Source organism: Macrosteles quadrilineatus, unplaced genomic scaffold (genome assembly GCF_028750875.1).
Source record: "Macrosteles quadrilineatus isolate MER2022 unplaced genomic scaffold, UCM_ALF_1.0 Scaffold_8__2_contigs__length_117827958, whole genome shotgun sequence".
NCBI classification, from domain to species: Eukaryota; Metazoa; Arthropoda; class Insecta; order Hemiptera; family Cicadellidae; genus Macrosteles; species Macrosteles quadrilineatus.
The window spans coordinates 9,274,477-9,290,147 of record NW_026542601.1 but is presented as its reverse complement, the minus strand read 5'-3'; the positions used below and the strand labels follow the sequence as shown (position 1 = coordinate 9,290,147).

The window sequence follows — 15,671 nt, the reverse complement described above, 5'->3', positions numbered from 1 at the left end:
TAACACCATTGAGTTAAATGGGGCTGTTTATGCACCAAGAGCGATAGTGATAGCGGTTGACCTCCCGCTGCGGTTTCTAATTCGCCCGCTGTGTAGTTAGAAATTGCAGCGGTTGCCTGGAATAGAGCGGTTTTCAACTACATTGAGTCAAATGGGACTGTTTATGCATGGCGGGAGCGGGAGCGGTTGCAGCCAGGGCTGCCAACTTGACCCACTCGCACGTGCACTTAGGACAAATAGTTGAGTTAATTATTTGGCAGAGTTTGAGTTGGCAAGACTGTGTCCCCCTTCCATTCTCCTTTAACCAACCGCTACCGCTATCGCTCTTCGTGCATAAACAGGCCCATTTACAGCGGGAGCAGGCCCGCTATCGCCCCGCTCCCGCTCTTGGTGCATAAACGGGGCCTTAGTTCTCACGTCTTGCTAATCTTGAATAATAACTTCCTACACAAATCCTATAGCTATAACTAATTGAATTCAAAATATAACTATTGTCATTAATTAATCGACTTTCTATCTGGTGACTTCGTAATATATTTTTTATTGTCGTCACGTTAAACACTGTAGCAATCAACTTTAGCCACCCTGAATTTTTTCAGCCCCCCCCCAAGAATTTCAATGACGCCCCTGCTCTAGGGCATTTACAAATTAACTTGTTATTAAGAGTGACTTGTTATCAAGGTCTAATGCCTATATTTTTGCCAGTTTGGGTAGACATCTAGTTGACATAGTAAACAAGTTTTCATCCATCCATAACATTGTTTAATTCTAAAAATTAACTTTACAAAAGATATTTTACATATTTGATAGATAGGGCTAGGGCTACTGTTTATAATTTAATCTTTTTAAAAATTTTAACATCATTACCAAACCAACAGTAAAATTTTTGTCACATGATTTAACAAATGTTTAGACAGAGAATAAACAGACAGCCAAACCCCGAATCACGGATTACAACACATGGGATAAATATGATGCTGATACCGAAATTGTAAAGATGGATTTGGAGGCTCAACAAGATATTGGGAAAGAAAAAGAAGTGAAAAGGTTAAAAGAGGTGGAAAATGAGAGGCTTCAGCTGATTGTTAAAGAAGCAGGTAAATTACAAGTAACCTAGTTAAAATATGTTAATTAGGCCTAATGCTATTCAGTGCAATTCATAACCTTTCTGATTTCAGTATTTAGATAGTTCCATTGTAATATGCTTTAAAATAGTTTATGTAATGTATTGTAATTTACCATATCATACCACATGATTAGCTGTAAATTTACGTCTGACAATCCTGAAATTTCATAAGAAGACATAATCCCTCTTAACTATTTATTAGATAATATCTATATTACTCCTAAACAAGTACTAGTTTTATTTGAATTAAAAGTGTTTCCATCAATCAATCTTGATATCTAGAGCCTAAATTGTAATTAGTGAAAAATAAAGGTTCATGCTTGTTCGGCTGAAAAGGACCTGGTCCAATAACAGCCCTGTCCGGGGGTTTCGGCTTCCTGGACTAAATATCACGATATTTTCAATAACTAACTTGTCAAATCCAAACTTAAAGTTGTAGTTATTTAATGGTGTTGAGCTAAATTACAAATCCAACCCATAATATTACAGGATGGCTCCAAATTGATCTGTCGCCTGTTGATTGGTCAGAATCAATGTATTCTCCATCTAAAAATATTGTTTAAGATCTCAGAAACATTTGGGACTGTAGAAGCCATACCAAATATTTTTCTAACAGTCGCCTATAAAAAAACTGCCACATAAGCAAGAACCTCAACCTGGAAAAGTATTTTAACACACCTGTTCTATGTACCATCGCTTTAATCTGCTGCTATAATAGTTTACGCAACGATCGCGTGAAGATAGTCTTTAAGACATTAGTAGGCGAGTGCCTTAAAAACATCTACCGTTGTCTTAAAGGCTAATTACGCGAGTTGCATACACTACTTTACCTACGACCGTTTTTTGATTACTTACAGTCACTACTCATAACGTCTAAGAGAGGTTATGTTTTTGTTTATAACCTCTCATTGCCACTGATTGTCATGTAAAGACTCATTGTCCCAACCAATCACTCATTGTATAATCAATTAAATTGGCCTTAACAGCTGATAAGTTGAGTTTCAACTCATTACAATTTTACTTCTTTTCTCTCAATCCTTGATCGTCATTGGTCCAAACTTGTATTGTAAAGTAACAAAACAATGTTGTTAAGTAATTAAACAATACTGTAAAGTGAATCTTTTCAATTCTAAGAACTGAATTGAAAAGGCTAGTTTAGTTAACGGTCGTAGGTAAAATATTAAACACCCATTTGGTTAAGTAGCGCTCGTCGCTTAGTATAATAGATCTTCCTAATTTTTCACACTTTAAAATATTTCAGAAAAACTATCAGAGACAGAAAAAAAAGCACTGGCCGAAAAAGAAAAGGACCGCGGAAACGAATACTATGGAGCAAAAGAATACATCAAAGCAGAAAAATATTACTCCGCATCAATAGCAATATGGCCAACAGCTAAGGCTTTCAACAATAGAGCAGCATGCTGTAAGTATCATGTAAAGAATGGATAAAAAATTGGATAGGTTAGTTACCTTGTATTAATAGTTTCCTGTATGGTTATTTACATGTTTTGTTACCTGTGTTATCAGATGATACGATACAAAGTTATAGTGTATATTCGTATTAGTGAAAGTTGTTATCTAATATTTACGTTAAAAACACATCTCATTACAGCATTGAAATGTAAATTAAACGTTACAACATTTTAACCCTCCGAGTGTTAAGCGTCGCGTAATCGACGCACAACACACCCGCCGTGGTGTTATGCGTCGCTTTTTCGACACACAGGTTGTCTAGTAGTCGGAAAAGTCGGAAATTAGTATTGAATTTCAAAATTGTCTTGAAAAGTCGGGATTTAGTCTTAAATTTGATTTCAAAGTCGGGAATTTTCATGATTTTGCCGCGATTGTCGTCTTGCGTTTACGTAACCGCGAAAGCCAATGATGATGATGTCTACACGGCCTCGGGAAATGTTCACGATTTTGCCGCGATAGTGGACGACGACGATGACGTTTCCGTGACCGCGGGAGATGACGATGACGTTTCCGTGACCGCGGGAGATGACGATGACGTTTCCGTGACCGCGGGAGATGACGATGACGTTTCCGTGACCGCGGGAGATGACGATGACGTTTCCGTGACCGCGGGAGATGACGATGACGTTTCCGTGACCGCGGGAGATGACGATGACGTTTCCGGGACAGCCGCGGGAAATGTCCATGATTTTGCCGCGATCGCCCTGCGATTGTGCAATAAATGGGCCGACATTAATACCATTACAATGGACACTTGGAGGGTTAAGTATGTAACCTTAAAATTGGCTAATTTACTAGCAAAATGCGAAGTTTTTGAAATCATGGTAGAAACAACTGTAAATCTAGATAATTCACTATTAACCCTTTTTTTTATCAAATCATAATTATGCTAATTTTAAAAAGTGTGCATCTGATACAACTTATCTGGTGCAACTGATATGTTTGTGGTTTGCACTTACAACCTTAACAGACTCTGGTAAGTGGACATAGTTGTTTCAATAGTTTACTTTTCTTTGACACGGATACAAACAGCAAGTTTGGGTTGAACCGCTGGTGGTTGACGGTGGCGAATAGACGAATGGACATAGATGATGTTGTGATGTATATGGAGCTGAATCAGGTGATGTTTTGTAGCCAATGCCATTAATGAAAATGGTACGATATAGTACTGTAAAAAGGTGGCATGATGTACAGTAGAACCTTGCTAATCCGTCACCTACAGGACTGGGAGCATGGTCGAAACAGCAACAAGGTCAGATTATTAGAGGAACGTGTTTATTGACATAAAAACATAGTAAAACTGTATTTTTAACAGACCACGGATAACTGAAAACCATGATTAATCCAACACGACATTTCTAACTCATAAACAAAGCCTAATCCTATACTATAATACGAGCAATGTTTGCTTGTATGTATGCTTGCTTGCATGCTTGCTTGCTTGCTTGCAGAAAGATCTCGAAAACGGCTCCGACGATTTTCTTCAAATCTTGTAAATAGTTAATTTTTGGCCTAAAAACGAGTTTACTGCAGTTAGAACTGCCAACAAAAATCTAATTACGGAGAAAAATGAAACTGAAAGTCACATTTTTTTAACATTAGTCTTATGGGTTGCTAAGTAACCATCTTGGCTGAATGAAATAACAAGGAAAAAGTAAACAAAAGACTTGTAAGTTCTAACACATGTGTTCATAAAGGCATCTACACACAGTATACTAGAAATTACTAAATACAGTACAAAAGCAAAAACATCACTTGTTACTACTATTGAGCATTGATTATATTGAAGCTTACTCGATACCATAGATAAAACTAATGATAAAACATACTCTTGTGTTGCTTAGTCTATGTCGATACATAAGGCTAACTTAGAAGTGCGGAGTGTGGGATCTGTTATGACGATTAGATTAAGCCAATTTTATTGTTAGTTCAGTCCGGTTTTCTGTAGATGTCGTGCTTTGTTTACAATTTGTTTCTGGTTGTTTCAGTAATTTTAAACCTCGTTTAACCAAATAATACTATTTAATCATAAACAATAACTTGTTCACTAAATCCGGAGTGTGGGAACTGTTAATGACGATTAGATTAAGGTATCTACAATCTTAAAATGCTAAGGGAAGGGAGGAAAACAGGTCCGAGACGCTGGAAGTGGTGAAGGAAGTAGTCAAGGCGAGCAGTCCGGAGTGTGGGAACTGTTTATGAGGATTAGATTAAGGTATCTGCAATCTTAAAATGCAGTGGGAGGGGAGGGAAACAGGTCCGCGACGTAGGAAGTGGTGAAGGAAGTAGTAAAGGCGATGAGCCGTGACTTGTCCACCAAGCGTCCCACCAATGTCACGCCTCAGTGTTTTTTGTATAGTGCGAGTGCTGGCCTTGCGCCGGAACTCGTTCAGTTTGGGTCTGGCAGCAGTCCTGCAGACCCCGGGGCTATTTTTCCGCTGCCGAGCACATTTTCGGCAGAAGAACAGCGACTGTCATCGTTTCATGTCAAGTTTGGTGTTTGTAATGTTATATTTGCATCGGTTAACATCTAGTCACTTTTTACTGTGCTTCTTACAAACCTAATTCTTTTGACATGTAATTAAACGGTTTGCCAGACGTCAGATGAGTAAGTTGATTGATTATTTTTTGATTTGTTTTAGGTTAGTAAGTTTCTGATTTAGTTTTGGCCTTCGGTCACATGTTGAGCAGGCTTTGAGTGGGTTTTGGCTAGTGAAAAACAAGTATTAAGCACCTTCTGTGCATTGGAATTACTTTTAATTACCAATTACTTGTTTTTCAAGGCGCTGGACCCATTTCTGAGCCTGGAATTGAACAGAGTTTTGTTGGGCCTTTGGCCAAGCTTTGTGTGGTTAGAACACAAGTTTTTCTGGTTAGTTTAGTAGTTTTTGTTGTTGTCAAGTTTTCAAAGCTTTCCCCGAGACTCTAGGCCAGATATTACCCAAGAAAACTCACTTTGAAAATCACTTTTGTGCGGGCTATGGTCCGTTTGTTCTGTGTCCCTGTTAATTTATTATTAGGCCTAAGGCCTAGTTTGTGCTCAATTTTGTTTTGTTATTGTGGCCTACAGCTTATTTAATGTAAATTTTGTCCCTCTGTCCCCTGTAATAGTGTTTTTTTTGTTATTTGTATTGTAGGCCATGTCACTCAGCCTAATTTTTTTTTAGTTAAGTAATGGCGCCTCCTGGGGGCCAAGCTCGGTCATAATTAGTTAGTATTAGTGCTCTTACTTGTCCCCTGCAATTTTCATTAAGTTTGGATAATAAATGACCGAGTTATTTAAGTTTTAGTTTAGCTGTTTTCTGTTTGCTGAGTGACCGTAGGTAACTGACCCCCTACCTAGCCTCAGGCTAGTTGGTAGGCATGGGTTTGTCTTTTAAAAGCTGCGGGCACCTGTGCCACAGCTTTTAAAAGCAATTTGAGCAAATTTGGTTGGTAATAACCGGAGTTATTACCGGTTTTACCCAAAAATGCACCTCCAGCCAAAGAATTTTTAAAATTTTGTGAGAACTGTTTTTTGAAGTGTTTATTGTAGTATTTATATAATTGTTTTGTGTTTGATTAATGTGTTTTACCCTTCTGGACCAGATAATTCATATTTTTTATTGTTAACTCCAATCTTTATAAAATTTTACTGTCAGAATGTGTTGTTAAAGTTAGTAATATTTAAAAGTCTATTTATTGTTATGTTTTTAAAGCTTTATTTATCTGAATTAATTTTGTCTAGTCATTTTTCTCTTTATAACTCTTAAAGACTGTTTTACAAAGGAAAGCCTATATAAAAAAAATATATATATATATATTATTTAACAAATTACTTCTTCAATAGTTTTGGTCAGTGAATGAGTGGTGCGGAAATTGTTTTTGAATTTATTGCTTGAAAACCTGGATAGGCCTAACACTGCAGTCATATGAAGCCTAAGAAATGAACTTTTATTAGTTAGGCCTGGAATCTGTTCAAAGGGTCCCAGATGTGAGGCTTCACCTGCCGCTGTCCTCGGAGAGGTTCGCCCGGAGGGGCACTACATCTTCTACCTCCTTGGGCTGCCAACGGCCCAGCATCTCCGGGGACCACTATGCCTCCATCTTCCAGTATGGACCACTAAGCCACCCACCGCCTGCCACCGTCAAGGAATCTTGTGCCACTTTTCCGCAAGTTATAGGCCTACTATAGAATATCTAAATTATGAACATTTTTAAAGGACTGTTTTTTAAGGGGCCCCAAAATGATTGATTATCCATTCTAGTATTTCATAGGAACTGTTATTTATTTGATTGTTATTTATTTTTATAGTATCCAAATTTTTATTTATTGCTTGTTAATTTATTTAAAGTTTAATATAACCGTACAATCCTATTTAATTATTGTTAGGCCTAACATCCACAGTTACCACTAAATTTGTAAGTTCAGGAGGGTAAAGTTTTGAGAAAGCTTAAAGTATTTAAATATTTTTGATAAAATAATTCTTTGGATGGCTGCTTTGTTGTTTATTGTTGATTGTTTTTATTGTTGATTTTGATTAATTATAGGCTTGTTGACAACTGTTTGTTTTTTGATATTCACCCACGGCCTTTCATTTTGTTAGGGATGTGGGGCGGCCACTCGCACTGTCACTATGGGGGGCATGCTTCCAATAGTTGTTCGTCTGGGGGCGGTGCGAGGGGTCGGCTCAGATGGTAGCAGAGCGTGGTTTTTTGTGCTCTTTCCACGAAGGGCCGTGGTTGGATTTGATTTTTGGGTGATGCTGGTCTGGCAGTCTTGGGAATTTTTTGAAGAAATGTTGTCGTGGTGGGGTAAGCACACTGTTGTAGTTTTTTATTAGGAGCTCGCCCTTGGCCGAGTCACCGGGTGGAATCTGGTTAATTACTTGCATCCTTTGGGAGCAAGAGTGTCAAAAGCATGGCCAATCCCAAAATTGAAACTGTGTGTGTGTTTACCTCATCACACAAATGTTAGGTGTTGTTGTTTAGTGTATGTATGTTGTGTGTATGTCGTGAGTGTAAGTCCGTGTTTTTGTTTTGGTGGCTAAGGCGGTGTGTATGGGCAGGTTCTTCTGTTTGGGACCTCATCTGACTGTAGGCATTTCAGTCCAGAGCCTTTAGTTAGTTAAGTTTGTGAATTGTTTGTTGTAAAAAAAATTTTTGTGTGTGTTTTGGAAGGTAGGCCGACTGACTGAGAACAAAATGGGTTTGTTTGCTCCACTGCCCAATCCCATTGCTGGGGTTTTGAGCGACATTCGCCCAGTTGATGGTTTAGAGGTGGAACCTTTGTTAGAGTTTTTGGGAAAGGTGTTGCACCTGAAGGAGTTCCCAGGCATGGAGGACTCAGTAGTGTTGGAACTGCTGGTTCCACTCTGCCTGAGACCTCTTGGTGACAAATTGTTAGACTGTTTGAAACGGGGAGTAAATTTTGACAATTTTCACAGTGAAGTGCTTGAGCTCTTTGTCCCCTTCAGGGTCATGGAGAGATTGAAGGTTGAGAGAGTGTTTCGACCTCAAAAATTGGATGAAACTCTCAGTCAGTATGTGGGTGACATTTGTGGCGTGTGGCGTGTCCTACAGCTGGACATCCCTGAATCCCAACTGGTGGACATTGTCTTGCAGGGGTTGAAGCCTGAGGAGCGGTCCAGACTGATTTTTGCTCCAAAGCCTTCTTCTTTTGCAGACCTGGATAGGTTGGTCATCCTTTCACGGAGCGTTCAAGACGCTGATTGTCAGAGGGAGCAAGTTGCGGGGCATCTTCCCCGGACTGGTCCCCATCCCGCTGTAGCATCCGTGTGTCGAGGTCCTGAAACACCGCAGAGACAGAGGCGTCCTATTGTTTGCTTTGGTTGTGGTCAACCAGGTCACATGAGACGAGTGTGTCGTCAGAGGGTTAATCTTGGGACTTTGTCCAAAAACCTAAGTAGCTCACAAGGGGAAAGTTTGCCTAAACCGCCCTGTGAGAAAGCTGTTTTGGAGAAGGTCAGCAGGAATTTGGTTTCTCTGAGTACTGCCCCTTCTGGGAGTGCTGGTTTTGGGGAGCCTCTGTCGCGGGGTATGAGGGAGCTTGCATGCATGGGAGTGAAAGCGGCGCGCTCAACTTGCCCACGACTCAACATCTTCTTAGGTAAAACGGTGCAGAAGGCCCTTGTGGATTCTGGGTCAGCCCGTTGTCTCATTTCCCTTTCCCTGTTTGAAAATCTAAAATCTTCTGGGCTAATCAAGCAAGTTGAGCGAAGTACACACATCTGCTGGACTGCATCGAAATCCCCACTTCCAATCATCTATGAAGCCCGTTTGAAATTCAAGATTGAACATTTTTCTTGGGTGTGGAGTTTTTGGGTAGCCAAGGACCTTTGCATTCCTGTCATTTTGGGAGCGGATTTCATCAAGCATTGTGGCCTGATTTTGGATTTGGGCAGAGGCCAGTGCTTCTTTCGTTTCGCAAGACGGGTGCTCATTCCTTTCGCAGATGAAATTGTGGATGGTGCAGCTGTGGTAGAGCCTGAGACACCCAGCAAACCAAAGGTTGATCCATTAGGGCATCTGACTCCTGGCGAGGCTGAAGCAATCAGAACATTGTGTTCTCGTTTTCCTGAGGTGCTAACGCCAAAGCTTGGAGTCACCAATCTTTTGGAGTACGAAATCCGTTTGACTGACACCCGTCCAGTTCGTTCTCATCCTTACAAACTTGCTCCACCCAAGATGGAAACACTTCGTGGAATCATCAATGAGCTTCTGGAAAATGGGGTAATTGAGCCTTCTCGCTCAAGTTACGCAAGTCCAGCTTTTCTAGTTCCAAAGCCAAATGGCAAGTCTCGAATGGTTCTAGATTATCGCAAGTTGAATGCTCAGATTGAAATTGACTCTGTCCCTCTCCCTGATTTGCACTCGGCGTTCGATTGGTTCGGTAAGGCCAAGTATTTTTCCGTCTTTGATTTGAACCAGGCTTACCATCAGATTCCTTTGAAACCTGAATCTCGGCCTCTCACTGCTTTCTGCGTTCCGTGGAACTTGTACCAGTTCACACGTGTTCCCATGGGCCTAGCTGTGGGGGCCCAGACCCTCACCAGACTTCTGGACTCCATCTTTCATGACGTCAAGTTCAAATTTGTGTTCAACTATCTTGACGATCTTTTGGTGTACAGTGAGAGCTTTGAAGACCATCTGGTTCATCTTGAGGAAGTCATGAATAGGTTGCTTAGGGCTGGCCTTACCGTAAATCCCGAGAAAGTTAGTTTTGCTCAGGCTGAGATTTCTTTCCTAGGTCATCTAGTATCATCTCGAGGTGTCTGTATCGATCCGGCTAGAACCCAGGGTATCAGGGATTTTCCTCCTCCCCGAGATGTCAAAGGCATTGCCCGTTTCATTGGAATGGTGGGTTTCTACCGGCGCTTCATCCCCAATGTGGCTGAGTTGGCGGCTCCTCTCAATGAGCTTCGGAAGAAGGGCGCCAAGTTTGTTTGGGGTGAAGCACAACAGATGTCTTTTGATCTTCTGAAAGAAGCTATCATGCAACCCCCGGTTTTGGCGATGCCAGATTTCAGTCGAAAGTTTGTTTTGCAAACCGATGCTTCCTCCGTCGCTATTGCGGCTGTGTTGTCTCAAGAGGTAGATGGTGTTAGGCAGCCAATTGCGTATGCCTCACGCACCTTGAACCCATGCGAAAAGAAAAGCTCTTCTGTGTATGAGTTAGAGTGTTTGGCTGTCGTGTTTGGAGTGAATAAGTTCAGGCGTTTTTTGGAACACAAAGAGTTTTTGCTGGAAACCGACAACCAAGCGCTCTCGTGGCTCCTTGCACATCCTCGCCAGCTTGGGAAAATTGGTCGTTGGGTTGTCCAGATATCTTCCCTCAAATTCCAAGTGCAACATGTTCGAGGCACGCAGAATGTGATTGCTGACACTTTATCCCGGATGTATCACTCACCTGACGACCAACCTTCTGATCAGGAGGAGCACACTGGGTGTGCCGTGCTCCTGGAGTTTCCCCTTGCCTTTTCTGAGTTCATCCCACATCAGTTAAAAGATCCCGAGCTGGCTAAGATCATTGGTGAGCTTCAAAATGGGGGAGCCCACCCCCCATATTTTCTGTCCCAGGGTGCTCTTTGTTGTCGAGACCGACAGCGAGGTAAACCCAAGGTTGTGCTGCCTAGTCTTCTTGTACCCATGGTCTTTGCGTACTTTCACTCTTCCCCTGTGGGTGGGCACTTAGGGATTCACAAGACCATTGCGAAGGTTAGGGAAATGTTCATCTGGAAGGGTATGGACAGGGACATTGCGGCACGAGTACGTTCTTGTCAAACATGCTCGCTAAGCAAGCCTGCTCAGAATACCAAGTATGGGTTGTTGTCATCTGAGGTGGCGGAGAGACCTTTGGAGAAGGTTTTCATAGACTATGTAGGGCCTCTCCCACGTAGCAAGTCAGGAAACAAATTCTTGCTTGTTTGTGTGGATGCCTTCTCCAAGTTTTGTTGGCTTTTTCCTTTGAGGAACGCCACTGCACAGCTCACCGTGCAGGCACTTCGTACCCATTTGTTCCAACACTTTGGGATACCCGCCACCATTGTTTCCGACAACGGAACTCAGTTCGTGTCTCACCTTTTCAAAAGAATGTGCTTTGGGCACGGTATCCGCCATGTGACCACTTCTCCTTACTATCCACAGCCTTCCCATGCTGAGAGGTTCAACAGAAATCTTCGATCCGCTCTCATAGCTTTTCATGCTGACAAGCAGACCACCTGGGATCAGGAACTTCCTTGGATTCAATTTGCTTTCAATACTGCACACCATGAGAGTCACAAGGCGGTCCCTTTCGAGCTGTTGTTGGGCTATCCACCCAATAATCCCTTGGCAAATGTGTGGAAAATTGGCGACCTTCTGCCACCCCCTGGTGCGGCCAATGTCAAGGCAACTTGGCAGGCGGCTAGGAGGAACTTGATCAGAGCTAGGGAATTGGTCCGGAGGAAGCACAATCGAGGTCGGTTGGACAATCCTTTCCAGGTGGGGGATTTGGTTTTCTGCAAGGCTCATCCGGTCAGTTCGGCCGTGGACAAGAGAGCCGCTAAGTTGTCTCATCGGTGGTCAGGTCCCCACCGCATCTTGAAGTTCTTGACTCCTGTCTCCGTGCGGCTGGGAGATCCGCAGACTGGAGAAGTTTTCCGGAGGGCTCACATTTCTCATCTGAAGCCTTTCCGGGGAACAATTCCGTAGGTCATCTTTCATTACTCTTGTGTCTGAGTGGGAAGTGCACTGGGCCAGAGAGCTTGATCACCTCTTCTGTCCCTTGTGCGCTGCTGAAGATTTTTCCCTAGTAAATTTTCCAGCACTGGCCAGTGCAAACCCTGGGGGTGAGTAGTCCCTCCAGTTGAAAGACTTTTGGCGTTCCCCACTTCAGACACTTGAGTTGATCTGTGGTGTTGAGATCTTCTAGAATTGGGAGAGGTTGTTTTTCTTTTTTTTTGGAGAGGAAGTCCTCCTTTGGGGGGGGAGGTTGAGCCGTGACTTGTCCACCAAGCGTCCCACCAATGTCACGCCTCAGTGTTTTTTGTATAGTGCGAGTGCTGGCCTTGCGCCGGAACTCGTTCAGTTTGGGTCTGGCAGCAGTCCTGCAGACCCCGGGGCTATTTTTCCGCTGCCGAGCACATTTTCGGCAGAAGAACAGCGACTGTCATCGTTTCATGTCAAGTTTGGTGTTTGTAATGTTATATTTGCATCGGTTAACATCTAGTCACTTTTTACTGTGCTTCTTACAAACCTAATTCTTTTGACATGTAATTAAACGGTTTGCCAGACGTCAGATGAGTAAGTTGATTGATTATTTTTTGATTTGTTTTAGGTTAGTAAGTTTCTGATTTAGTTTTGGCCTTCGGTCACATGTTGAGCAGGCTTTGAGTGGGTTTTGGCTAGTGAAAAACAAGTATTAAGCACCTTCTGTGCATTGGAATTACTTTTAATTACCAATTACTTGTTTTTCAAGGCGCTGGACCCATTTCTGAGCCTGGAATTGAACAGAGTTTTGTTGGGCCTTTGGCCAAGCTTTGTGTGGTTAGAACACAAGTTTTTCTGGTTAGTTTAGTAGTTTTTGTTGTTGTCAAGTTTTCAAAGCTTTCCCCGAGACTCTAGGCCAGATATTACCCAAGAAAACTCACTTTGAAAATCACTTTTGTGCGGGCTATGGTCCGTTTGTTCTGTGTCCCTGTTAATTTATTATTAGGCCTAAGGCCTAGTTTGTGCTCAATTTTGTTTTGTTATTGTGGCCTACAGCTTATTTAATGTAAATTTTGTCCCTCTGTCCCCTGTAATAGTGTTTTTTTTGTTATTTGTATTGTAGGCCATGTCACTCAGCCTAATTTTTTTTTAGTTAAGTAATGGCGCCTCCTGGGGGCCAAGCTCGGTCATAATTAGTTAGTATTAGTGCTCTTACTTGTCCCCTGCAATTTTCATTAAGTTTGGATAATAAATGACCGAGTTATTTAAGTTTTAGTTTAGCTGTTTTCTGTTTGCTGAGTGACCGTAGGTAACTGACCCCCTACCTAGCCTCAGGCTAGTTGGTAGGCATGGGTTTGTCTTTTAAAAGCTGCGGGCACCTGTGCCACAGCTTTTAAAAGCAATTTGAGCAAATTTGGTTGGTAATAACCGGAGTTATTACCGGTTTTACCCAAAAATGCACCTCCAGCCAAAGAATTTTTAAAATTTTGTGAGAACTGTTTTTTGAAGTGTTTATTGTAGTATTTATATAATTGTTTTGTGTTTGATTAATGTGTTTTACCCTTCTGGACCAGATAATTCATATTTTTTATTGTTAACTCCAATCTTTATAAAATTTTACTGTCAGAATGTGTTGTTAAAGTTAGTAATATTTAAAAGTCTATTTATTGTTATGTTTTTAAAGCTTTATTTATCTGAATTAATTTTGTCTAGTCATTTTTCTCTTTATAACTCTTAAAGACTGTTTTACAAAGGAAAGCCTATATAAAAAAAATATATATATATATATTATTTAACAAATTACTTCTTCAATAGTTTTGGTCAGTGAATGAGTGGTGCGGAAATTGTTTTTGAATTTATTGCTTGAAAACCTGGATAGGCCTAACACTGCAGTCATATGAAGCCTAAGAAATGAACTTTTATTAGTTAGGCCTGGAATCTGTTCAAAGGGTCCCAGATGTGAGGCTTCACCTGCCGCTGTCCTCGGAGAGGTTCGCCCGGAGGGGCACTACATCTTCTACCTCCTTGGGCTGCCAACGGCCCAGCATCTCCGGGGACCACTATGCCTCCATCTTCCAGTATGGACCACTAAGCCACCCACCGCCTGCCACCGTCAAGGAATCTTGTGCCACTTTTCCGCAAGTTATAGGCCTACTATAGAATATCTAAATTATGAACATTTTTAAAGGACTGTTTTTTAAGGGGCCCCAAAATGATTGATTATCCATTCTAGTATTTCATAGGAACTGTTATTTATTTGATTGTTATTTATTTTTATAGTATCCAAATTTTTATTTATTGCTTGTTAATTTATTTAAAGTTTAATATAACCGTACAATCCTATTTAATTATTGTTAGGCCTAACATCCACAGTTACCACTAAATTTGTAAGTTCAGGAGGGTAAAGTTTTGAGAAAGCTTAAAGTATTTAAATATTTTTGATAAAATAATTCTTTGGATGGCTGCTTTGTTGTTTATTGTTGATTGTTTTTATTGTTGATTTTGATTAATTATAGGCTTGTTGACAACTGTTTGTTTTTTGATATTCACCCACGGCCTTTCATTTTGTTAGGGATGTGGGGCGGCCACTCGCACTGTCACTATGGGGGGCATGCTTCCAATAGTTGTTCGTCTGGGGGCGGTGCGAGGGGTCGGCTCAGCGAGCAGTCCGGAGTGTGGGAACTATTAATGACGATTAGGTTAAGGTATCTACAATCTTAAAATGCTAAGGGAAGGGAGGAAAACAGGTCCGAGACGTGGGAAGTGGTGAAGGAAGTAGTCAAGGCGAGCAGTCCGGAGTGTGGGAACTGTTTATGAGGATTAGATTAAGGTATCTGCAATCTTAAAATGCAGTGGGAGGGGAGGGAAACAGGTCCGCGACGTAGGAAGTGGTGAAGGAAGTAGTAAAGGCGAGCAGTCCGGAGTGTGGGAACTATTAATGACGGTTAGGTTAAGGTATCTACAATCTTAAAATGCTAAGGGAAGGGAGGAAAACAGGTCCGAGACGCTGGAAGTGGTGAAGGAAGTAGTCAAGGCGAGCAGTCCGGAGTGTGGGAACTGTTTATGAGGATTAGATTAAGGTATCTGCAATCTTAAAATGCAGTGGGAGGGGAGGGAAACAGGTCCGCGACGTAGGAAGAGGTGAAGGAAGTAGTAAAGGTGAGCAGTGTGGAGTGTGGGAACTGGAAACCAATTGTAACAGTTAGATTTATGTATCTGAAATTGAAATACTGGAATGCTATGAGAAGGGTTGGAAATATGTCCAAGACATAGGAAATGGTGAAAGAAGTAGTAAATGCTAGCAGTGCGGAGTGTAGGAAATATTTGTGGCAATTAGATTGATATATTTAAAATACTAAAATGCTATGGAAAGAGATGAAAACAGGTCCATGACGTAGGAAGTAGTAAAGTTTAGCATCACAGAGTGTGGGAATCGTTTGTGGCAGTTAGATTAATGTATCTGTAATACCATAGACTTTATATCTGTAATACTTAAATGCTATGATAAGGGAAGGACACAGGTCCATGACGTAGGAAATGGTGAAGGAAATAGTAAAAGCTGGCATCGCAGAGTGGGGGAACGATTTTCCCCGAGCAAAGCTCGGTCCCCAGGTACTATTGTATAAATGGACTTAAATGTGATAATTTGCATAATACATCATCAAAATACAATTAGTAGGCTATTACGCAATCATGATAATTCTTTTGGGCTGCACTTTAGTTTACGTCCTACACTTATTCCAATGAATATATCGATCGATATATCGATTATTTCATTTGATATATTAAGTGTGGTTAGATAGGTTAAAACCTAATCTAACTAACCGAATGAAATCATCGAAATATCGAATAATATATTAATCAATATTTTTCATTCAAATGA

At 41.3% G+C, this 15,671-nt stretch overlaps 1 protein-coding gene across 1 annotated transcript in view; it reads left to right on the top strand.

Moving 5' to 3' along the window:
• LOC128999665 (uncharacterized) overlaps window positions 1–15,671 on the top strand; it is a 98,330-nt gene that overhangs the window by 34,547 nt on the left and 48,112 nt on the right. The window contains exons 5-6 of the mRNA XM_054426284.1: window positions 914–1,097; window positions 2,388–2,549. Coding sequence (XP_054282259.1) covers window positions 914–1,097; window positions 2,388–2,549 — 346 coding nt within the window. The remainder of the gene's footprint in view (window positions 1–913; window positions 1,098–2,387; window positions 2,550–15,671) is intronic.